Source organism: Manacus candei, unplaced genomic scaffold (genome assembly GCF_025592945.1).
Source record: "Manacus candei isolate 608988 ecotype Guabito, Panama unplaced genomic scaffold, ASM2559294v1 h1tg000432l, whole genome shotgun sequence".
Taxonomy (NCBI): domain Eukaryota; kingdom Metazoa; phylum Chordata; class Aves; order Passeriformes; family Pipridae; genus Manacus; species Manacus candei.
Genome location: NW_026138480.1, coordinates 6,603 through 29,934, shown reverse-complemented (window position 1 = coordinate 29,934; position 23,332 = coordinate 6,603). Strand labels below are relative to the sequence as shown.

At 60.3% G+C, this 23,332-nt stretch overlaps 1 protein-coding gene and 1 long non-coding RNA gene across 7 annotated transcripts in view; one reads left to right on the top strand and one right to left on the bottom strand.

Annotated features, from left to right (window-relative positions):
- The window catches only part of LOC127465563 (uncharacterized), an 18,421-nt gene extending 6,459 nt beyond the window's left edge, over window positions 1-11,962 (bottom strand). The window contains exons 1-3 of one of the 6 annotated variants that reach the window (XR_007902273.1): window positions 9,497-11,962; window positions 9,117-9,256; window positions 815-1,228 (exon numbers count right to left, since the gene is read on the bottom strand). This is a non-coding gene — a long non-coding RNA (uncharacterized LOC127465563). Of the gene's footprint in view, window positions 1-814; window positions 1,229-1,847; window positions 1,988-2,227; window positions 5,128-8,079; window positions 8,498-9,116; window positions 9,257-9,496 lie in introns of those variants that run through there. The other 5 variants (XR_007902275.1, XR_007902272.1, XR_007902271.1 and 2 more) reach the window with 5 other exon arrangements.
- The window catches only part of LOC127465562 (uncharacterized), a 25,890-nt gene extending 2,558 nt beyond the window's left edge, over window positions 1-23,332 (top strand). Inside the window, exons 3-4 of the mRNA XM_051776064.1 lie at window positions 5,212-8,066; window positions 22,605-23,332. Coding sequence (XP_051632024.1) covers window positions 5,212-6,996 — 1,785 coding nt within the window. The 3' untranslated portion in view covers window positions 6,997-8,066; window positions 22,605-23,332. The remainder of the gene's footprint in view (window positions 1-5,211; window positions 8,067-22,604) is intronic.

Here is a 23,332-nt window from a genome sequence, read left to right as displayed (position 1 = left end):
TGGGACGGTGGCTCCCAGGGGGTGGCGGTGACCGGACTGACATCCACCTGATGGCCGGTCACCAGTGGTGTCGCCCAGGGCTCAATGGTGGGGCCAGTCCTGCTGGTCTCTTGGCTCGCATTGCCCTTTGCTCAGTCATCCAGGACATCACCTGACTGCCACCATTTTTCCAAAACCATGGCTAGTGGCCTAGCAACTTCGTCTGCCAGCTCCCTCAGGACCTGGGGATGGACCTCAGCGGGTCCCTTGTGCGCATTCAGGTGCCTTACACGCTCTCCCACCTGATCCTCTGCTGCAGGGGACTTAGGCTCTTCTTCTGCCAGTCCCTGCCTTTGCCTTTCTCCACTTGGGCGGCGTGGCTGGAGCGCTTGCTGTCCAAGGCTGAAGCACAGAAGACATCGAGAGCCTCAGCCTTCTCTTTGTGCCGGACAGCCACGTCTGCCAGTTCCTTCTGGAGAGGGCCCACCTTATCCCTAGGTGGTCTTTAGGAAGATAGCCTTAGAAGCCCTTCTTGTTCTCCTGGAGAGCTCTGGCCAGACTCAAGTTGAGCTGGGCCTTGGCTTTCCCACCCTTGTCCCCAGCTGCCCTACCCTTGTCCCCAGCTTGCCTACCCTTGTCCCCATCCTCCCAGGCCACCTGTCCTTGTTTCCATTCCCTCAAATAGGAGAAGAAGTCTCCTTAAGTTCTGTAGCTTCAAGTAGGGGTAGGCAAGAATTAGACCAGTTAAGTCCCATAGGATAAAGTAGGGCTAGGTCTTACTAGTGCTCTCCACTTGAATTTCAAAGGACAAGCTCAAGGTCGCCTCATGCTTTCTAGTCCCACTTCATGACAAAAATTACCAGCGGTGCTTTAGCATGGGCGCTGACCTAGGAGAGCCTAGTGCTTAAGGTAGACTCGAGGAAGTTTAAAATAAAGATTGGTTTTGACAGAAAAGGGTCAGGAAGCTTGTGTTTTGAAAGAGAATAATATTTCGGGCTTGGGCTAGGACTTGTTCCTTAGGCAGCTGAGCGGTGTCCCTTGGCGCGGGTGTGTGCAACAGAGCTGTCCTGGAGGCTGAAGGCGGCAGAGGGACGTCTGTAAGCAGAGCTGGGGAACAGCCAGCGAGTGGGTCTTTCCTTCTTGGAAGTGCAAGTTTGTTTTTCAGGATCTCCTGAGGCTGGTGTGTTGCTGCCCTCCATTTTAGAAGGAGGAGTTCTTGGAAGACGTGTCTTGCGGGGCTGGGCCGCTGCTAAATGACAACAGAATATCGAGAGGCCTTTCTTGAAATAAAACTACTGCTTTGATCAAGAAGCAGCGCTCCTTGATTTGGGGGGAAAAGAAGCTCCTGAAGACCCAAGCCCTTCAGTTGCCGGGGCCAGCGTGCGTGGGGTGGGGCGAAGGAGAAGGGCGCTGCCTGGGGCGGGAGGGGTGCGGGGACGAGAGGGGGAAGTCCTGCCGTGGGCTGGGGCAGAGTGGCCATGCGGGGCTGGGCCTGTGAGTTGGGGGATCCCGGCCGGCGGTGCCAGAGAGGGCTGAGTGGAAGGGGCGGCAGGCTGTTGGGCCATCTACCTGCTCTGAAGCCGCTGGGCAAGCCCCCGTTGCCTGTTGTGCGCAGACGTCGTCGTCGTCGTCAGACGGGAGGCAGCGTGCTGGAGAGAGGGCGAGGAGGAACGCAGAGGAGAGGGCCGGGCGCCTGCTGCTTTGAAAGTCAGGAGAAAGCTCATTGGAGTTCTTCTCCCAACAAACTAAAGTGATGCCCTTTCCCTCAAGTTCTTCTCCCTCCTTTTGGCTTTTCTTACCTTCTCTTCTTTCTTACTTTTTACTCTTTCTTAACTCTTTTGGGAGTCACCTACAGATGGAGTAGTTACCTTTCAAAACACTGACCAGCAATTGGCTGTTGCATGACACTCTTTCTTTTGATCCTAAAAGAAGCTCAGGACTCTTTGGCTTTCTGCCATACCCTCTTGGCCCAAGCAGAGCACCTTCTGGCAGGATGGACCTTTCTTCTCTACAAAGCAATAGGAAAGTGACAACCAGCATCATGCGAGAACAGAAGCTGCTGTGCAAGAGCAGTCAGCTGTTTGACCCAAAAGGCTGTTGCTGTGGCTGACAGTTCCTGACTTGCTGCTTCAGGGACGGCCTTGATCTGCTTCTGCTGGCATCCCAGATCCCTCAGATCCCCTCTCTCATCTGCAGTCAGATTTGCTGCTCTGGTTGGCTGAAGTAATTGCAGCAAGCTGTTTCTTACCTGGGCTCCCATTCTGCTCCCTGGAGAGACACGTGTCCTTGCACTGGCTCTGATCTACACTTGCTGGCCGCCAGCGCTCATTTCCCAAGGTCTGCTAAAAGCTCTTTTCTTCTCTATGTCAAGAGCGGGCGATTGAGCCCTTGGGCTTGTGAGGATGGCTTTAACCTGCCCCTGCTTTAGGTCTTTTTCATCTCCCTGTTGCCTGCTGATGCGAAGGCCAGCTTGGTTTGCCTTTCACCTGAAGACCAAATTCATGCTGCGGTTTCCACAGTTGACTTAAGGGCCTGCCTAGCCTGAGATGCTTTGGAGCTGCTTCCTCTTCTTTCTGAAATCCAAAGTCCTCTTCCAATTTCTCTTGCAGGGTTCTGGTAGGGAAGAGGAACAGGACTATCTGCCGGGGGGCTTCCCAGAGGCCAAGATTGCCATCTCTGCCAAGGAGAGTTGCCGGTGCTGGGTGCAAATGCAGTCCAAGCGTCTGACGGGTCCCTTCAGAGCGGGGTCCCACGTGTGCCAGTGGTGGAGGATAAATGCAGAGGTGATGTGCTATGTTCTCTTGGCTTTGTTAGCAATGAGAGGGACGTCTCTAATGGACGACCATTTCAAAACTCCTTGGACTAGTTGCCAGCAAGGCTGTAGCCCCGTCCCAGAAAGCCACCAAATTTGTCAGGTGTGATTTCCCCTTTGGTCCTGCTTTTAGCTAGGGTAGAGTTCATTTCTTCTCAGGAGCTGCTCCAGTGCTGTCGTTTGGATTTGGAATGAGAACGGTGTCGAGAACACACTGATGTTTGGGTGTTTTGCTCAGTTGCGTTTCTCCTAAGGAAGTCAAGGAGCTCCAGAGGCAGAGGAGCAGCGCACGCCTCTGGCTGCCGAGGCACCAGAGGGGGCAAGGAGGGAAGAGTCTCTTGCCTTGTGCCAGCAGGCGAGAGCAGCAGGGGCAGGGAGCCAGGCAGCTGCCCCGCAGCGCCCCAGAGGCCGCGGCCACGCTGGGCTGGGCACGCTGCAGCACGGGGCAGGGGTGAGCTTGAGCAGGCTGGCAGCTGGGAGACGCTGCATTCTTCTCTTGGTATTGGCTCAGAGCAAGTCAAGTGTGTCCGTGTGGCGAATGGAGAGGTGGAATGGCAGGACGCTGGAAGCATGCCCTGCCCCAATACAGCCCCTTGGAGCCTCCTTGGGAGGCTCTTGGAGCTGCTGCCTGCAACAACTGGAAGCCAAAAGCAGCCCGGGAACACTGCCCCACAGCACAGCCCCCGCAGCCCCTAAGCCAGTCTGAGAATGGCTGGCACCCTGGAAGCGCTGCCTGAGGGGCGGCAGTGGCCACAGGAGGCCAGAGCAAAGCAAAGCAGCAGCAGGCGGCCCTTTGGTGCTGGTGGCTCTGCCCTCTGGGGATTCTTGTTAGGTGGACCTGCCCTGGATCTAGGAGTGAGAGCTAGGATGTTCTACCCTCTGGTTACTTTGTTTCCATCTGCATGCTGCTAGAGCTGTCCCAAGGGGAAGAAAACCCACAGGCAAGCTGGAGCACTGGGCAGGAGGGGAGCTGAGTTTCCTTCCAGCGCCAGGCATGGGCAGAGCCCTGGCACCTTCCAGAGTGCAGCCCCACAGTGCATGACCCAGCTCTCCCCAGCAGAAACCCTCCCATCAGGGCAAAGGCTCCCACTCTGCCCGACTTTTCCTGCTGGACCTCCAGGCCGTCGCCAAGGCCATTGAAAGCTCTCAGTGGGCAGTGGGCAGGGGCAGCAGTGGAGGCAGTGCTGCCAGTGGCCCAGAGCCAGGATGGGGCCTGATGGCAGTGGCTCTGGGACATCTCCAGCCTCCTAGAGCTGTGCCAAGGGCAAGAAATCCCAGAGCAAGCGGTGTGCCATGGGGAGGAAGCAAGGAGAAAGAGCTGTCTCAGGAAAGCAGGAAAGCCAGCCAAGGGCACGCTGTCTGGGTTGGGCCCTTGTAGCCGGCGGTGTTGCTGAAGGCCCGCACTGGGGGCTTGCCAGGAGGGGCCCAGTTCCCCCAGCAGTGTGGGCAGAGACGCTGAGCTGCACAGCACGTGTCCTGCCCCAGCAAGTCCCCAGGACCCCCCTGTTGTCCCAAAGCGGGGTCTTTCCTGCTGGGTGCAAGAGGCCGATGCACACACACGGTCGAGAGCTTTGATTTATTGAAACTTCTGCACAGAAGGGCATGCTGGTTGGCAAGCCCCAAAGCTTAGCAAGGCAATTCTTGCCACAAGTAACTTCTCTCTCTGAGCCTGGGACATCCCGCGGCCACGGCTGGCTGCCCAGGGCGGTGTCCCCGTCAGCTGCGGGATGCAGACAGGGCTGAACTGCGGGGAGGCCGCGGGCAGCGGGGCCGTGCGGGAGCTGTTGGCTGGGGCCGTCTGGAGCGTCTGTGAGGGGAAAGCGGGGGAGCCTTGTGCCGGGCACAGCCGGTTGCAACTAGTTGCAGCCAGCGGCGGCCAGTTGTGTGCCCCCTGCGCTGCTGTCCTCGGGGCGCCGGGAAACGGCCCATTGTGACAGCGGCGGCGCGTTGCCGGGCCCTTTGTGACGCGGGGCCTCCTTGGGCCCGCGGGCCATTGTGACAGCGCGGGGCCCCGCCCTGCCCGGGAGGCTATTTAAGGAGGGCAGAGCCCTGCAGTACCCTCTTTCTCCCAGGAGAGCATCTGTCTCTGGAGGCAGCATCTCTCTCGGGGACCTCAGCGGCAGAGGAAGTAGCCGACGCGAAAGATTTGGAAGATGAAGAAGTTCATCAACTTGCAGCCGCGCGAGTGGCTGTCGAGCTGGCAGAGGAAGCACAAGGTGAAGGATGGGGGAGCAGAGAGCTGCCTTGGCACCAGGGCTGGGCTTGCGGGCACGCAGGGGTCTGATGTGCCATGGCAATCGCCTCCATCCCACACCGCCTTCTCCTCCTCCTCCTCACCGCAGGTGGACAACTGGCAGATGCAGGCAGCAGCGCAGGAAGAGGAGAAGAGCGCCTCTTCTGCTGCTGCCGTGGCTGAGCAGGTGAGAGCAGCAGGGGCAGAGAGCCAGGCAGCTGCCCCACGCAGCCCCAGACGCCGCAGCTGCGCTGTGCTGGGCGCCCTGCAGCGCGTGGCACGCGCCGCCCGCAGCAGGCTCGCGGTTGGGATGCGGCGACGTGGCCAGAAACCGGAGCCACAGACGGAGGTGGAACAAGGTAGGGAAGCAGCCAGAGCAGGAACATCCGCAGCAGCAGGGTCAGAGAGGCAGGACTCTGCCCTGCAAAGCCCCTGCTGTCCCCCCAGCCCCTTCCCAAGCCATCTGGAAGCCCTCAGTGGGCAGTGGGCCGGGGCAGCAGCGGGGGCAGTGCTGCCAGTGGCAGAGAGGCAGGACGAGGCCTGCTCCGAGGACGAGAGTCTCTGGGATATCTCCAGCCTCCTCCAGCTGTCAACAGGGGATGAAAACACAGAGGAAAGCTGGAGTAGTGGGCAGGAATGTAGCTCAGTGTCCCGCCCACGCCAGGCCTGGGCAGAGCCCGGGAGCTCTCAAGCAGGTGCAACCACAGGCCATGGCCCAGGGCTCAGTCTCACAAGCTCTTACACCAGGGCAAAACCCCCCACCCCAGACGGCTTTCCAGACCGCTGCGCCCTCAGCCCCTTGCCAAGTGACCTGGAAGCTCTCAGTGGCCAGTGGGCAGGGAAAGCAGCCGAGGTCGTCCTCCCAGTGGCACCGACCAAGGATGGGGCCTGCTCCGAGGAGCTCTCAGACATCTGCAGCCTCCTCGAGCTGCCCCAAGAAGAACGCAGCGGAGACCAAAGGGGGAGGAGGAGAGAAAAGAGGCTCCCCGTGCCCATGCCACGGGAGGCATGGTCAGAGCCCTGGGGCCTTCAAGCGCCCACACCCAGAGCCCGTGCCCCAGTTCGTGGCAGCAGCAGCCCTTACATTAGGCCACAGGCCCTGACTCCGGACGCCTGCCCCCCCAGCCCCTCGCCAAGCCAGCTGTCAACTCCCAGTGGGCAGTGGGCAGGGCTCCCGGACGTCTCCAGGGACTCTCCAGGGCAAGAAAAGGCAGACCCACCGCTGTCCCCGGAAGAAGACAGCCACGAGGAGGAGACGTCAGAGAAGAAAGGGGATGGCGTCAAAATATACACCATCTGGGTCAAGCCCTCCCTCATTCCGGTGCTGCTGGAGCCTCAGCCTCCTGACCAGGAAGGGCCCAAATGTCCCTGCGTCATCTGCGCAGAGGCGGCCCAAGAGGCGGTCGGGGACACGCGCGGCACATCTCCTGCCCCGGCGGGTCCCAGGCACAGCCGGCCAACGGCTGCTGCCCCGCAGCGCCCCACAGGCTGCTGCCCCGCCGTGCTGGACACGCTGCAGCGCACGGCACGTGCCACCCTCAGCAGGATCGCAGCTGTGATCCGGCGACGGGGACGGCGGTCGGGGGAACAGCGGCACCCGGCTCAAGGCATGGACGCAGCCATGCTGGCAACAGCCCCAGCAGCAGGGGCAGAGAGCCAGGCAGCTGCCCTGCGCAGCCCCTGCCGCCCCCCCAGCCTCTCGCCCAGCCAGCTGGAAGCTCGCAGGGGGCAGGGGGCAGGGGCAGCAGCGCAGACGCTCCTGCCCCTGCCACAGAGCCAGGAGGGGGCCTGCTCTGAGGACCAGAGCCTCTGGGACATCTCCAGCCTCTTAGAGCGCTGCCAAGGCCCAGAAAACACACCCCAAAGCTGGAGTAGTGGCGGAGCAAGTAGCTCTGGCTCCCTCCCATCTGAGGCATGGTCAGAGCCCTGGGACTCTTCATCGGCCACGTCCACATCCACCTCCACGGACTGAGCTGCTGGGGGCAGTCTGGGGGCACCTGCAGCTGCACTTGAAGGAAGAGGCCTTTTTCCAATTAGACAAAGCCCAAAGAAGAACTTGGGGCAACTGCAGGCCGTCAGGGGGGCCACTTGCTGGGAGGACGACTTGCTGGCGTGGGACAGACAGTCTTTGGAGCGCTGGCAAGTCAAGCCCTCACCTACAGCTCTCTCAGCACAGCGGCCCTCTCTCTTCAGGGAGGCACTCCGGGCTCTGCCCAGGGCGTTCCGCTGGCCCTGCCTGGCGGGATGGGACGGTGGCTCCCAGGGGGTGGCGGTGACCGGACTGACATCCACCTGATGGCCGGTCACCAGTGGTGTCGCCCAGGGCTCAATGGTGGGGCCAGTCCTGCTGGTCTCTTGGCTCGCATTGCCCTTTGCTCAGTCATCCAGGACATCACCTGACTGCCACCATTTTTCCAAAACCATGGCTAGTGGCCTAGCAACTTCGTCTGCCAGCTCCCTCAGGACCTGGGGATGGACCTCAGCGGGTCCCTTGTGCGCATTCAGGTGCCTTACACGCTCTCCCACCTGATCCTCTGCTGCAGGGGACTTAGGCTCTTCTTCTGCCAGTCCCTGCCTTTGCCTTTCTCCACTTGGGCGGCGTGGCTGGAGCGCTTGCTGTCCAAGGCTGAAGCACAGAAGACATCGAGAGCCTCAGCCTTCTCTTTGTGCCGGACAGCCACGTCTGCCAGTTCCTTCTGGAGAGGGCCCACCTTATCCCTAGGTGGTCTTTAGGAAGATAGCCTTAGAAGCCCTTCTTGTTCTCCTGGAGAGCTCTGGCCAGACTCAAGTTGAGCTGGGCCTTGGCTTTCCCACCCTTGTCCCCAGCTGCCCTACCCTTGTCCCCAGCTTGCCTACCCTTGTCCCCATCCTCCCAGGCCACCTGTCCTTGTTTCCATTCCCTCAAATAGGAGAAGAAGTCCCCTTAAGTTCTGTAGCTTCAAGTAGGGGTAGGCAAGAATTAGACCAGTTAAGTCCCATAGGATAAAGTAGGGCTAGGTCTTACTAGTGCTCTCCACTTGAATTTCAAAGGACAAGCTCAAGGTCGCCTCATGCTTTCTAGTCCCACTTCATGACAAAAATTACCAGCGGTGCTTTAGCATGGGCGCTGACCTAGGAGAGCCTAGTGCTTAAGGTAGACTCGAGGAAGTTTAAAATAAAGATTGGTTTTGACAGAAAAGGGTCAGGAAGCTTGTGTTTTGAAAGAGAATAATATTTCGGGCTTGGGCTAGGACTTGTTCCTTAGGCAGCTGAGCGGTGTCCCTTGGCGCGGGTGTGTGCAACAGAGCTGTCCTGGAGGCTGAAGGCGGCAGAGGGACGTCTGTAAGCAGAGCTGGGGAACAGCCAGCGAGTGGGTCTTTCCTTCTTGGAAGTGCAAGTTTGTTTTTCAGGATCTCCTGAGGCTGGTGTGTTGCTGCCCTCCATTTTAGAAGGAGGAGTTCTTGGAAGACGTGTCTTGCGGGGCTGGGCCGCTGCTAAATGACAACAGAATATCGAGAGGCCTTTCTTGAAATAAAACTACTGCTTTGATCAAGAAGCAGCGCTCCTTGATTTGGGGGGAAAAGAAGCTCCTGAAGACCCAAGCCCTTCAGTTGCCGGGGCCAGCGTGCGTGGGGTGGGGCGAAGGAGAAGGGCGCTGCCTGGGGCGGGAGGGGTGCGGGGACGAGAGGGGGAAGTCCTGCCGTGGGCTGGGGCAGAGTGGCCATGCGGGGCTGGGCCTGTGAGTTGGGGGATCCCGGCCGGCGGTGCCAGAGAGGGCTGAGTGGAAGGGGCGGCAGGCTGTTGGGCCATCTACCTGCTCTGAAGCCGCTGGGCAAGCCCCCGTTGCCTGTTGTGCGCAGACGTCGTCGTCGTCGTCAGACGGGAGGCAGCGTGCTGGAGAGAGGGCGAGGAGGAACGCAGAGGAGAGGGCCGGGCGCCTGCTGCTTTGAAAGTCAGGAGAAAGCTCATTGGAGTTCTTCTCCCAGCAAACTAAAGTGATGCCCTTTCCCTCAAGTTCTTCTCCCTCCTTTTGGCTTTTCTTACCTTCTCTTCTTTCTTACTTTTTACTCTTTCTTAACTCTTTTGGGAGTCACCTACAGATGGAGTAGTTACCTTTCAAAACACTGACCAGCAATTGGCTGTTGCATGACACTCTTTCTTTTGATCCTAAAAGAAGCTCAGGACTCTTTGGCTTTCTGCCATACCCTCTTGGCCCAAGCAGAGCACCTTCTGGCAGGATGGACCTTTCTTCTCTACAAAGCAATAGGAAAGTGACAACCAGCATCATGCAAGAACAGAAGCTGCTGTGCAAGAGCAGTCAGCTGTTTGACCCAAAAGGCTGTTGCTGTGGCTGACAGTTCCTGACTTGCTGCTTCAGGGACGGCCTTGATCTGCTTCTGCTGGCATCCCAGATCCCTCAGATCCCCTCTCTCATCTGCAGTCAGATTTGCTGCTCTGGTTGGCTGAAGTAATTGCAGCAAGCTGTTTCTTACCTGGGCTCCCATTCTGCTCCCTGGAGAGACACGTGTCCTTGCACTGGCTCTGATCTACACTTGCTGGCCGCCAGCGCTCATTTCCCAAGGTCTGCTAAAAGCTCTTTTCTTCTCTATGTCAAGAGCGGGCGATTGAGCCCTTGGGCTTGTGAGGATGGCTTTAACCTGCCCCTGCTTTAGGTCTTTTTCATCTCCCTGTTGCCTGCTGATGCGAAGGCCAGCTTGGTTTGCCTTTCACCTGAAGACCAAATTCATGCTGCGGTTTCCACAGTTGACTTAAGGGCCTGCCTAGCCTGAGATGCTTTGGAGCTGCTTCCTCTTCTTTCTGAAATCCAAAGTCCTCTTCCAATTTCTCTTGCAGGGTTCTGGTAGGGAAGAGGAACAGGACTATCTGCCGGGGGGCTTCCCAGAGGCCAAGATTGCCATCTCTGCCAAGGAGAGTTGCCGGTGCTGGGTGCAAATGCAGTCCAAGCGTCTGACGGGTCCCTTCAGAGCGGGGTCCCACGTGTGCCAGTGGTGGAGGATAAATGCAGAGGTGATGTGCTATGTTCTCTTGGCTTTGTTAGCAATGAGAGGGACGTCTCTAATGGACGACCATTTCAAAACTCCTTGGACTAGTTGCCAGCAAGGCTGTAGCCCCGTCCCAGAAAGCCACCAAATTTGTCAGGTGTGATTTCCCCTTTGGTCCTGCTTTTAGCTAGGGTAGAGTTCATTTCTTCTCAGGAGCTGCTCCAGTGCTGTCGTTTGGATTTGGAATGAGAACGGTGTCGAGAACACACTGATGTTTGGGTGTTTTGCTCAGTTGCGTTTCTCCTAAGGAAGTCAAGGAGCTCCAGAGGCAGAGGAGCAGCGCACGCCTCTGGCTGCCGAGGCACCAGAGGGGGCAAGGAGGGAAGAGTCTCTTGCCTTGTGCCAGCAGGCGAGAGCAGCAGGGGCAGGGAGCCAGGCAGCTGCCCCGCAGCGCCCCAGAGGCCGCGGCCACGCTGGGCTGGGCACGCTGCAGCACGGGGCAGGGGTGAGCTTGAGCAGGCTGGCAGCTGGGAGACGCTGCATTCTTCTCTTGGTATTGGCTCAGAGCAAGTCAAGTGTGTCCGTGTGGCGAATGGAGAGGTGGAATGGCAGGACGCTGGAAGCATGCCCTGCCCCAATACAGCCCCTTGGAGCCTCCTTGGGAGGCTCTTGGAGCTGCTGCCTGCAACAACTGGAAGCCAAAAGCAGCCCGGGAACACTGCCCCACAGCACAGCCCCCGCAGCCCCTAAGCCAGTCTGAGAATGGCTGGCACCCTGGAAGCGCTGCCTGAGGGGCGGCAGTGGCCACAGGAGGCCAGAGCAAAGCAAAGCAGCAGCAGGCGGCCCTTTGGTGCTGGTGGCTCTGCCCTCTGGGGATTCTTGTTAGGTGGACCTGCCCTGGATCTAGGAGTGAGAGCTAGGATGTTCTACCCTCTGGTTACTTTGTTTCCATCTGCATGCTGCTAGAGCTGTCCCAAGGGGAAGAAAACCCACAGGCAAGCTGGAGCACTGGGCAGGAGGGGAGCTGAGTTTCCTTCCAGCGCCAGGCATGGGCAGAGCCCTGGCACCTTCCAGAGTGCAGCCCCACAGTGCATGACCCAGCTCTCCCCAGCAGAAACCCTCCCATCAGGGCAAAGGCTCCCACTCTGCCCGACTTTTCCTGCTGGACCTCCAGGCCGTCGCCAAGGCCATTGAAAGCTCTCAGTGGGCAGTGGGCAGGGGCAGCAGTGGAGGCAGTGCTGCCAGTGGCCCAGAGCCAGGATGGGGCCTGATGGCAGTGGCTCTGGGACATCTCCAGCCTCCTAGAGCTGTGCCAAGGGCAAGAAATCCCAGAGCAAGCGGTGTGCCATGGGGAGGAAGCAAGGAGAAAGAGCTGTCTCAGGAAAGCAGGAAAGCCAGCCAAGGGCACGCTGTCTGGGTTGGGCCCTTGTAGCCGGCGGTGTTGCTGAAGGCCCGCACTGGGGGCTTGCCAGGAGGGGCCCAGTTCCCCCAGCAGTGTGGGCAGAGACGCTGAGCTGCACAGCACGTGTCCTGCCCCAGCAAGTCCCCAGGACCCCCCTGTTGTCCCAAAGCGGGGTCTTTCCTGCTGGGTGCAAGAGGCCGATGCACACACACGGTCGAGAGCTTTGATTTATTGAAACTTCTGCACAGAAGGGCATGCTGGTTGGCAAGCCCCAAAGCTTAGCAAGGCAATTCTTGCCACAAGTAACTTCTCTCTCTGAGCCTGGGACATCCCGCGGCCACGGCTGGCTGCCCAGGGCGGTGTCCCCGTCAGCTGCGGGATGCAGACAGGGCTGAACTGCGGGGAGGCCGCGGGCAGCGGGGCCGTGCGGGAGCTGTTGGCTGGGGCCGTCTGGAGCGTCTGTGAGGGGAAGGCGGGGGAGCCTTGTGCCGGGCACAGCCGGTTGCAACTAGTTGCAGCCAGCGGCGGCCAGTTGTGTGCCCCCTGCGCTGCTGTCCTCGGGGCACCGGGAAACGGCCCATTGTGACAGCGGCGGCGCGTTGCCGGGCCCTTTGTGACGCGGGGCCTCCTTGGGCCCGCGGGCCATTGTGACAGCGCGGGGCCCCGCCCTGCCCGGGAGGCTATTTAAGGAGGGCAGAGCCCTGCAGTACCCTCTTTCTCCCAGGAGAGCATCTGTCTCTGGAGGCAGCATCTCTCTCGGGGACCTCAGCGGCAGAGGAAGTAGCCGACGCGAAAGATTTGGAAGATGAAGAAGTTCATCAACTTGCAGCCGCGCGAGTGGCTGTCGAGCTGGCAGAGGAAGCACAAGGTGAAGGATGGGGGAGCAGAGAGCTGCCTTGGCACCAGGGCTGGGCTTGCGGGCACGCAGGGGTCTGATGTGCCATGGCAATCGCCTCCATCCCACACCGCCTTCTCCTCCTCCTCCTCACCGCAGGTGGACAACTGGCAGATGCAGGCAGCAGCGCAGGAAGAGGAGAAGAGCGCCTCTTCTGCTGCTGCCGTGGCTGAGCAGGTGAGAGCAGCAGGGGCAGAGAGCCAGGCAGCTGCCCCACGCAGCCCCAGACGCCGCAGCTGCGCTGTGCTGGGCGCCCTGCAGCGCGTGGCACGCGCCGCCCGCAGCAGGCTCGCGGTTGGGATGCGACGACGTGGCCAGAAACCGGAGCCACAGACGGAGGTGGAACAAGGTAGGGAAGCAGCCAGAGCAGGAACATCCGCAGCAGCAGGGTCAGAGAGGCAGGACTCTGCCCTGCAAAGCCCCTGCTGTCCCCCCAGCCCCTTCCCAAGCCATCTGGAAGCCCTCAGTGGGCAGTGGGCCGGGGCAGCAGCGGGGGCAGTGCTGCCAGTGGCAGAGAGGCAGGACGAGGCCTGCTCCGAGGACGAGAGTCTCTGGGATATCTCCAGCCTCCTCCAGCTGTCAACAGGGGATGAAAACACAGAGGAAAGCTGGAGTAGTGGGCAGGAATGTAGCTCAGTGTCCCGCCCACGCCAGGCCTGGGCAGAGCCCGGGAGCTCTCAAGCAGGTGCAACCACAGGCCATGGCCCAGGGCTCAGTCTCACAAGCTCTTACACCAGGGCAAAACCCCCCACCCCAGACGGCTTTCCAGACCGCTGCGCCCTCAGCCCCTTGCCAAGTGACCTGGAAGCTCTCAGTGGCCAGTGGGCAGGGAAAGCAGCCGAGGTCGTCCTCCCAGTGGCACCGACCAAGGATGGGGCCTGCTCCGAGGAGCTCTCAGACATCTGCAGCCTCCTCGAGCTGCCCCAAGAAGAACGCAGCGGAGACCAAAGGGGGAGGAGGAGAGAAAAGAGGCTCCCCGTGCCCATGCCACGGGAGGCATGGTCAGAGCCCTGGGGCCTTCAAGCGCCCACACCCAGAGCCCGTGCCCCAGTTCGTGGCAGCAGCAGCCCTTACATTAGGCCACAGGCCCTGACTCCGGACGCCTGCCCCCCCAGCCCCTCGCCAAGCCAGCTGTCAACTCCCAGTGGGCAGTGGGCAGGGCTCCCGGACGTCTCCAGGGACTCTCCAGGGCAAGAAAAGGCAGACCCACCGCTGTCCCCGGAAGAAGACAGCCACGAGGAGGAGACGTCAGAGAAGAAAGGGGATGGCGTCAAAATATACACCATCTGGGTCAAGCCCTCCCTCATTCCGGTGCTGCTGGAGCCTCAGCCTCCTGACCAGGAAGGGCCCAAATGTCCCTGCGTCATCTGCGCAGAGGCGGCCCAAGAGGCGGTCGGGGACACGCGCGGCACATCTCCTGCCCCGGCGGGTCCCAGGCACAGCCGGCCAACGGCTGCTGCCCCGCAGCGCCCCACAGGCTGCTGCCCCGCCGTGCTGGACACGCTGCAGCGCACGGCACGTGCCACCCTCAGCAGGATCGCAGCTGTGATCCGGCGACGGGGACGGCGGTCGGGGGAACAGCGGCACCCGGCTCAAGGCATGGACGCAGCCATGCTGGCAACAGCCCCAGCAGCAGGGGCAGAGAGCCAGGCAGCTGCCCTGCGCAGCCCCTGCCGCCCCCCCAGCCTCTCGCCCAGCCAGCTGGAAGCTCGCAGGGGGCAGGGGGCAGGGGCAGCAGCGCAGACGCTCCTGCCCCTGCCACAGAGCCAGGAGGGGGCCTGCTCTGAGGACCAGAGCCTCTGGGACATCTCCAGCCTCTTAGAGCGCTGCCAAGGCCCAGAAAACACACCCCAAAGCTGGAGTAGTGGCGGAGCAAGTAGCTCTGGCTCCCTCCCATCTGAGGCATGGTCAGAGCCCTGGGACTCTTCATCGGCCACGTCCACATCCACCTCCACGGACTGAGCTGCTGGGGGCAGTCTGGGGGCACCTGCAGCTGCACTTGAAGGAAGAGGCCTTTTTCCAATTAGACAAAGCCCAAAGAAGAACTTGGGGCAACTGCAGGCCGTCAGGGGGGCCACTTGCTGGGAGGACGACTTGCTGGCGTGGGACAGACAGTCTTTGGAGCGCTGGCAAGTCAAGCCCTCACCTACAGCTCTCTCAGCACAGCGGCCCTCTCTCTTCAGGGAGGCACTCCGGGCTCTGCCCAGGGCGTTCCGCTGGCCCTGCCTGGCGGGATGGGACGGTGGCTCCCAGGGGGTGGCGGTGACCGGACTGACATCCACCTGATGGCCGGTCACCAGTGGTGTCGCCCAGGGCTCAATGGTGGGGCCAGTCCTGCTGGTCTCTTGGCTCGCATTGCCCTTTGCTCAGTCATCCAGGACATCACCTGACTGCCACCATTTTTCCAAAACCATGGCTAGTGGCCTAGCAACTTCGTCTGCCAGCTCCCTCAGGACCTGGGGATGGACCTCAGCGGGTCCCTTGTGCGCATTCAGGTGCCTTACACGCTCTCCCACCTGATCCTCTGCTGCAGGGGACTTGGGCTCTTCTTCTGCCAGTCCCTGCCTTTGCCTTTCTCCACTTGGGCGGCGTGGCTGGAGCGCTTGCTGTCCAAGGCTGAAGCACAGAAGACATCGAGAGCCTCAGCCTTCTCTTTGTGCCGGACAGCCACGTCTGCCAGTTCCTTCTGGAGAGGGCCCACCTTATCCCTAGGTGGTCTTTAGGAAGATAGCCTTAGAAGCCCTTCTTGTTCTCCTGGAGAGCTCTGGCCAGACTCAAGTTGAGCTGGGCCTTGGCTTTCCCACCCTTGTCCCCAGCTGCCCTACCCTTGTCCCCAGCTTGCCTACCCTTGTCCCCATCCTCCCAGGCCACCTGTCCTTGTTTCCATTCCCTCAAATAGGAGAAGAAGTCCCCTTAAGTTCTGTAGCTTCAAGTAGGGGTAGGCAAGAATTAGACCAGTTAAGTCCCATAGGATAAAGTAGGGCTAGGTCTTACTAGTGCTCTCCACTTGAATTTCAAAGGACAAGCTCAAGGTCGCCTCATGCTTTCTAGTCCCACTTCATGACAAAAATTACCAGCGGTGCTTTAGCATGGGCGCTGACCTAGGAGAGCCTAGTGCTTAAGGTAGACTCGAGGAAGTTTAAAATAAAGATTGGTTTTGACAGAAAAGGGTCAGGAAGCTTGTGTTTTGAAAGAGAATAATATTTCGGGCTTGGGCTAGGACTTGTTCCTTAGGCAGCTGAGCGGTGTCCCTTGGCGCGGGTGTGTGCAACAGAGCTGTCCTGGAGGCTGAAGGCGGCAGAGGGACGTCTGTAAGCAGAGCTGGGGAACAGCCAGCGAGTGGGTCTTTCCTTCTTGGAAGTGCAAGTTTGTTTTTCAGGATCTCCTGAGGCTGGTGTGTTGCTGCCCTCCATTTTAGAAGGAGGAGTTCTTGGAAGACGTGTCTTGCGGGGCTGGGCCGCTGCTAAATGACAACAGAATATCGAGAGGCCTTTCTTGAAATAAAACTACTGCTTTGATCAAGAAGCAGCGCTCCTTGATTTGGGGGGAAAAGAAGCTCCTGAAGACCCAAGCCCTTCAGTTGCCGGGGCCAGCGTGCGTGGGGTGGGGCGAAGGAGAAGGGCGCTGCCTGGGGCGGGAGGGGTGCGGGGACGAGAGGGGGAAGTCCTGCCGTGGGCTGGGGCAGAGTGGCCATGCGGGGCTGGGCCTGTGAGTTGGGGGATCCCGGCCGGCGGTGCCAGAGAGGGCTGAGTGGAAGGGGCGGCAGGCTGTTGGGCCATCTACCTGCTCTGAAGCCGCTGGGCAAGCCCCCGTTGCCTGTTGTGCGCAGACGTCGTCGTCGTCGTCAGACGGGAGGCAGCGTGCTGGAGAGAGGGCGAGGAGGAACGCAGAGGAGAGGGCCGGGCGCCTGCTGCTTTGAAAGTCAGGAGAAAGCTCATTGGAGTTCTTCTCCCAACAAACTAAAGTGATGCCCTTTCCCTCAAGTTCTTCTCCCTCCTTTTGGCTTTTCTTACCTTCTCTTCTTTCTTACTTTTTACTCTTTCTTAACTCTTTTGGGAGTCACCTACAGATGGAGTAGTTACCTTTCAAAACACTGACCAGCAATTGGCTGTTGCATGACACTCTTTCTTTTGATCCTAAAAGAAGCTCAGGACTCTTTGGCTTTCTGCCATACCCTCTTGGCCCAAGCAGAGCACCTTCTGGCAGGATGGACCTTTCTTCTCTACAAAGCAATAGGAAAGTGACAACCAGCATCATGCGAGAACAGAAGCTGCTGTGCAAGAGCAGTCAGCTGTTTGACCCAAAAGGCTGTTGCTGTGGCTGACAGTTCCTGACTTGCTGCTTCAGGGACGGCCTTGATCTGCTTCTGCTGGCATCCCAGATCCCTCAGATCCCCTCTCTCATCTGCAGTCAGATTTGCTGCTCTGGTTGGCTGAAGTAATTGCAGCAAGCTGTTTCTTACCTGGGCTCCCATTCTGCTCCCTGGAGAGACACGTGTCCTTGCACTGGCTCTGATCTACACTTGCTGGCCGCCAGCGCTCATTTCCCAAGGTCTGCTAAAAGCTCTTTTCTTCTCTATGTCAAGAGCGGGCGATTGAGCCCTTGGGCTTGTGAGGATGGCTTTAACCTGCCCCTGCTTTAGGTCTTTTTCATCTCCCTGTTGCCTGCTGATGCGAAGGCCAGCTTGGTTTGCCTTTCACCTGAAGACCAAATTCATGCTGCGGTTTCCACAGTTGACTTAAGGGCCTGCCTAGCCTGAGATGCTTTGGAGCTGCTTCCTCTTCTTTCTGAAATCCAAAGTCCTCTTCCAATTTCTCTTGCAGGGTTCTGGTAGGGAAGAGGAACAGGACTATCTGCCGGGGGGCTTCCCAGAGGCCAAGATTGCCATCTCTGCCAAGGAGAGTTGCCGGTGCTGGGTGCAAATGCAGTCCAAGCGTCTGACGGGTCCCTTCAGAGCGGGGTCCCACGTGTGCCAGTGGTGGAGGATAAATGCAGAGGTGATGTGCTATGTTCTCTTGGCTTTGTTAGCAATGAGAGGGACGTCTCTAATGGACGACCATTTCAAAACTCCTTGGACTAGTTGCCAGCAAGGCTGTAGCCCCGTCCCAGAAAGCCACCAAATTTGTCAGGTGTGATTTCCCCTTTGGTCCTGCTTTTAGCTAGGGTAGAGTTCATTTCTTCTCAGGAGCTGCTCCAGTGCTGTCGTTTGGATTTGGAATGAGAACGGTGTCGAGAACACACTGATGTTTGGGTGTTTTGCTCAGTTGCGTTTCTCCTAAGGAAGTCAAGGAGCTCCAGAGGCAGAGGAGCAGCGCACGCCTCTGGCTGCCGAGGCACCAGAGGGGGCAAGGAGGGAAGAGTCTCTTGCCTTGTGCCAGCAGGCGAGAGCAGCAGGGGCAGGGAGCCAGGCAGCTGCCCCGCAGCGCCCCAGAGGCCGCGGCCACGCTGGGCTGGGCACGCTGCAGCACGGGGCAGGGGTGAGCTTGAGCAGGCTGGCAGCTGGGAGACGCTGCATTCTTCTCTTGGTATTGGCTCAGAGCAAGTCAAGTGTGTCCGTGTGGCGAATGGAGAGGTGGAATGGCAGGACGCTGGAAGCATGCCCTGCCCCAATACAGCCCCTTGGAGCCTCCTTGGGAGGCTCTTGGAGCTGCTGCCTGCAACAACTGGAAGCCAAAAGCAGCCCGGGAACACTGCCCCACAGCACAGCCCCCGCAGCCCCTAAGCCAGTCTGAGAATGGCTGGCACCCTGGAAGCGCTGCCTGAGGGGCGGCAGTGGCCACAGGAGGCCAGAGCAAAGCAAAGCAGCAGCAGGCGGCCCTTTGGTGTTGGTGGCTCTGCCCTCTGGGGATTCTTGTTAGGTGGACCTGCCCTGGATCTAGGAGTGAGAGCTAGGATGTTCTACCCTCTGGTTACTTTGTTTCCATCTGCATGCTGCTAGAGCTGTCCCAAGGGGAAGAAAACCCACAGGCAAGCTGGAGCACTGGGCAGGAGGGGAGCTGAGTTTCCTTCCAGCGCCAGGCATGGGCAGAGCCCTGGCACCTTCCAGAGTGCAGCCCCACAGTGCATGACCCAGCTCTCCCCAGCAGAAACCCTCCCATCAGGGCAAAGGCTCCCACTCTGCCCGACTTTTCCTGCTGGACCTCCAGGCCGTCGCCAAGGCCATTGAAAGCTCTCAGTGGGCAGTGGGCAGGGGCAGCAGTGGAGGCAGTGCTGCCAGTGGCCCAGAGCCAGGATGGGGCCTGATGGCAGTGGCTCTGGGACATCTCCAGCCTCCTAGAGCTGTGCCAAGGGCAAGAAATCCCAGAGCAAGCGGTGTGCCATGGGGAGGAAGCAAGGAGAAAGAGCTGTCTCAGGAAAGCAGGAAAGCCAGCCAAGGGCACGCTGTCTGGGTTGGGCCCTTGTAGCCGGCGGTGTTGCTGAAGGCCCGCACTGGGGGCTTGCCAGGAGGGGCCCAGTTCCCCCAGCAGTGTGGGCAGAGACGCTGAGCTGCACAGCACGTGTCCTGCCCCAGCAAGTCCCCAGGACCCCCCTGTTGTCCCAAAGCGGGGTCTTTCCTGCTGGGTGCAAGAGGCCGATGCACACACACGGTCGAGAGCTTTGATTTATTGAAACTTCTGCACAGAAGGGCATGCTGGTTGGCAAGCCCCAAAGCTTAGCAAGGCAATTCTTGCCACAAGTAACTTCTCTCTCTGAGCCTGGGACATCCCGCGGCCACGGCTGGCTGCCCAGGGCGGTGTCCCCGTCAGCTGCGGGATGCAGACAGGGCTGAACTGCGGGGAGGCCGCGGGCAGCGGGGCCGTGCGGGAGCTGTTGGCTGGGGCCGTCTGGAGCGTCTGTGAGGGGAAAGCGGGGGAGCCTTGTGCCGGGCACAGCCGGTTGCAACTAGTTGCAGCCAGCGGCGGCCAGTTGTGTGCCCCCTGCGCTGCTGTCCTCGGGGCGCCGGGAAACGGCCCATTGTGACAGCGGCGGCGCGTTGCCGGGCCCTTTGTGACGCGGGGCCTCCTTGGGCCCGCGGGCCATTGTGACAGCGCGGGGCCCCGCCCTGCCCGGGAGGCTATTTAAGGAGGGCAGAGCCCTGCAGTACCCTCTTTCTCCCAGGAGAGCATCTGTCTCTGGAGGCAGCATCTCTCTCGGGGACCTCAGCGGCAGAGGAAGTAGCCGACGCGAAAGATTTGGAAGATGAAGAAGTTCATCAACTTGCAGCCGCGCGAGTGGCTGTCGAGCTGGCAGAGGAAGCACAAGGTGAAGGATGGGGGAGCAGAGAGCTGCCTTGGCACCAGGGCTGGGCTTGCGGGCACGCAGGGGTCTGATGTGCCATGGCAATCGCCTCCATCCCACACCGCCTTCTCCTCCTCCTCCTCACCGCAGGTGGACAACTGGCAGATGCAGGCAGCAGCGCAGGAAGAGGAGAAGAGCGCCTCTTCTGCTGCTGCCGTGGCTGAGCAGGTGAGAGCAGCAGGGGCAGAGAGCCAGGCAGCTGCCCCACGCAGCCCCAGACGCCGCAGCTGCGCTGTGCTGGGCGCCCTGCAGCGCGTGGCACGCGCCGCCCGCAGCAGGCTCGCGGTTGGGATGCGGCGACGTGGCCAGAAACCGGAGCCACAGACGGAGGTGGAACAAGGTAGGGAAGCAGCCAGAGCAGGAACATCCGCAGCAGCAGGGTCAGAGAGGCAGGACTCTGCCCTGCAAAGCCCCTGCTGTCCCCCCAGCCCCTTCCCAAGCCATCTGGAAGCCCTCAGTGGGCAGTGGGCCGGGGCAGCAGCGGGGGCAGTGCTGCCAGTGGCAGAGAGGCAGGACGAGGCCTGCTCCGAGGACGAGAGTCTCTGGGATATCTCCAGCCTCCTCCAGCTGTCAACAGGGGATGAAAACACAGAGGAAAGCTGGAGTAGTGGGCAGGAATGTAGCTCAGTGTCCCGCCCACGCCAGGCCTGGGCAGAGCCCGGGAGCTCTCAAGCAGGTGCAACCACAGGCCATGGCCCAGGGCTCAGTCTCACAAGCTCTTACACCAGGGCAAAACCCCCCACCCCAGACGGCTTTCCAGACCGCTGCGCCCTCAGCCCCTTGCCAAGTGACCTGGAAGCTCTCAGTGGCCAGTGGGCAGGGAAAGCAGCCGAGGTCGTCCTCCCAGTGGCACCGACCAAGGATGGGGCCTGCTCCGAGGAGCTCTCAGACATCTGCAGCCTCCTCGAGCTGCCCCAAGAAGAACGCAGCGGAGACCAAAGGGGGAGGAGGAGAGAAAAGAGGCTCCCCGTGCCCATGCCACGGGAGGCATGGTCAGAGCCCTGGGGCCTTCAAGCGCCCACACCCAGAGCCCGTGCCCCAGTTCGTGGCAGCAGCAGCCCTTACATTAGGCCACAGGCCCTGACTCCGGACGCCTGCCCCCCCAGCCCCTCGCCAAGCCAGCTGTCAACTCCCAGTGGGCAGTGGGCAGGGCTCCCGGACGTCTCCAGGGACTCTCCAGGGCAAGAAAAGGCAGACCCACCGCTGTCCCCGGAAGAAGACAGCCACGAGGAGGAGACGTCAGAGAAGAAAGGGGATGGCGTCAAAATATACACCATCTGGGTCAAGCCCTCCCTCATTCCGGTGCTGCTGGAGCCTCAGCCTCCTGACCAGGAAGGGCCCAAATGTCCCTGCGTCATCTGCGCAGAGGCGGCCCAAGAGGCGGTCGGGGACACGCGCGGCACATCTCCTGCCCCGGCGGGTCCCAGGCACAGCCGGCCAACGGCTGCTGCCCCGCAGCGCCCCACAGGCTGCTGCCCCGCCGTGCTGGACACGCTGCAGCGCACGGCACGTGCCACCCTCAGCAGGATCGCAGCTGTGATCCGGCGACGGGGACGGCGGCCGGGGGAACAGCGGCACCCGGCTCAAGGCATGGACGCAGCCATGCTGGCAACAGCCCCAGCAGCAGGGACAGAGAGCCAGGCAGCTGCCCTGCGCAGCCCCTGCCGCCCCCCCAGCCTCTCGCCCAGCCAGCTGGAAGCTCGCAGGGGGCAGGGGGCAGGGGCAGCAGCGCAGACGCTCCTGCCCCTGCCACAGAGCCAGGAGGGGGCCTGCTCTGAGGACCAGAGCCTCTGGGACATCTCCAGCCTCTTAGAGCGCTGCCAAGGCCCAGAAAACACACCCCAAAGCTGGAGTAGTGGCGGAGCAAGTAGCTCTGGCTCCCTCCCATCTGAGGCATGGTCAGAGCCCTGGGACTCTTCATCGGCCACGTCCACATCCACCTCCACGGACTGAGCTGCTGGGGGCAGTCTGGGGGCACCTGCAGCTGCACTTGAAGGAAGAGGCCTTTTTCCAATTAGACAAAGCCCAAAGAAGAACTTGGGGCAACTGCAGGCCGTCAGGGGGGCCACTTGCTGGGAGGACGACTTGCTGGCGTGGGACAGACAGTCTTTGGAGCGCTGGCAAGTCAAGCCCTCACCTACAGCTCTCTCAGCACAGCGGCCCTCTCTCTTCAGGGAGGCACTCCGGGCTCTGCCCAGGGCGTTCCGCTGGCCCTGCCTGGCGGGATGGGACGGTGGCTCCCAGGGGGTGGCGGTGACCGGACTGACATCCACCTGATGGCCGGTCACCAGTGGTGTCGCCCAGGGCTCAATGGTGGGGCCAGTCCTGCTGGTCTCTTGGCTCGCATTGCCCTTTGCTCAGTCATCCAGGACATCACCTGACTGCCACCATTTTTCCAAAACCATGGCTAGTGGCCTAGCAACTTCGTCTGCCAGCTCCCTCAGGACCTGGGGATGGACCTCAGCGGGTCCCTTGTGCGCATTCAGGTGCCTTACACGCTCTCCCACCTGATCCTCTGCTGCAGGGGACTTAGGCTCTTCTTCTGCCAGTCCCTGCCTTTGCCTTTCTCCACTTGGGCGGCGTGGCTGGAGCGCTTGCTGTCCAAGGCTGAAGCACAGAAGACATCGAGAGCCTCAGCCTTCTCTTTGTGCCGGACAGCCACGTCTGCCAGTTCCTTCTGGAGAGGGCCCACCTTATCCCTAGGTGGTCTTTAGGAAGATAGCCTTAGAAGCCCTTCTTGTTCTCCTGGAGAGCTCTGGCCAGACTCAAGTTGAGCTGGGCCTTGGCTTTCCCACCCTTGTCCCCAGCTGCCCTACCCTTGTCCCCAGCTTGCCTACCCTTGTCCCCATCCTCCCAGGCCACCTGTCCTTGTTTCCATTCCCTCAAATAGGAGAAGAAGTCTCCTTAAGTTCTGTAGCTTCAAGTAGGGGTAGGCAAGAATTAGACCAGTTAAGTCCCATAGGATAAAGTAGGGCTAGGTCTTACTAGTGCTCTCCACTTGAATTTCAAAGGACAAGCTCAAGGCCGCCTCATGCTTTCTAGTCCCACTTCATGACAAAAATTACCAGCGGTGCTTTAGCATGGGCGCTGACCTAGGAGAGCCTAGTGCTTAAGGTAGACTCGAGGAAGTTTAAAATAAAGATTGGTTTTGACAGAAAAGGGTCAGGAAGCTTGTGTTTTGAAAGAGAATAATATTTCGGGCTTGGGCTAGGACTTGTTCCTTAGGCAGCTGAGCGGTGTCCCTTGGCGCGGGTGTGTGCAACAGAGCTGTCCTGGAGGCTGAAGGCGGCAGAGGGACGTCTGTAAGCAGAGCTGGGGAACAGCCAGCGAGTGGGTCTTTCCTTCTTGGAAGTGCAAGTTTGTTTTTCAGGATCTCCTGAGGCTGGTGTGTTGCTGCCCTCCATTTTAGAAGGAGGAGTTCTTGGAAGACGTGTCTTGCGGGGCTGGGCCGCTGCTAAATGACAACAGAATATCGAGAGGCCTTTCTTGAAATAAAACTACTGCTTTGATCAAGAAGCAGCGCTCCTTGATTTGGGGGGAAAAGAAGCTCCTGAAGACCCAAGCCCTTCAGTTGCCGGGGCCAGCGTGCGTGGGGTGGGGCGAAGGAGAAGGGCGCTGCCTGGGGCGGGAGGGGTGCGGGGACGAGAGGGGGAAGTCCTGCCGTGGGCTGGGGCAGAGTGGCCATGCGGGGCTGGGCCTGTGAGTTGGGGGATCCCGGCCGGCGGTGCCAGAGAGGGCTGAGTGGAAGGGG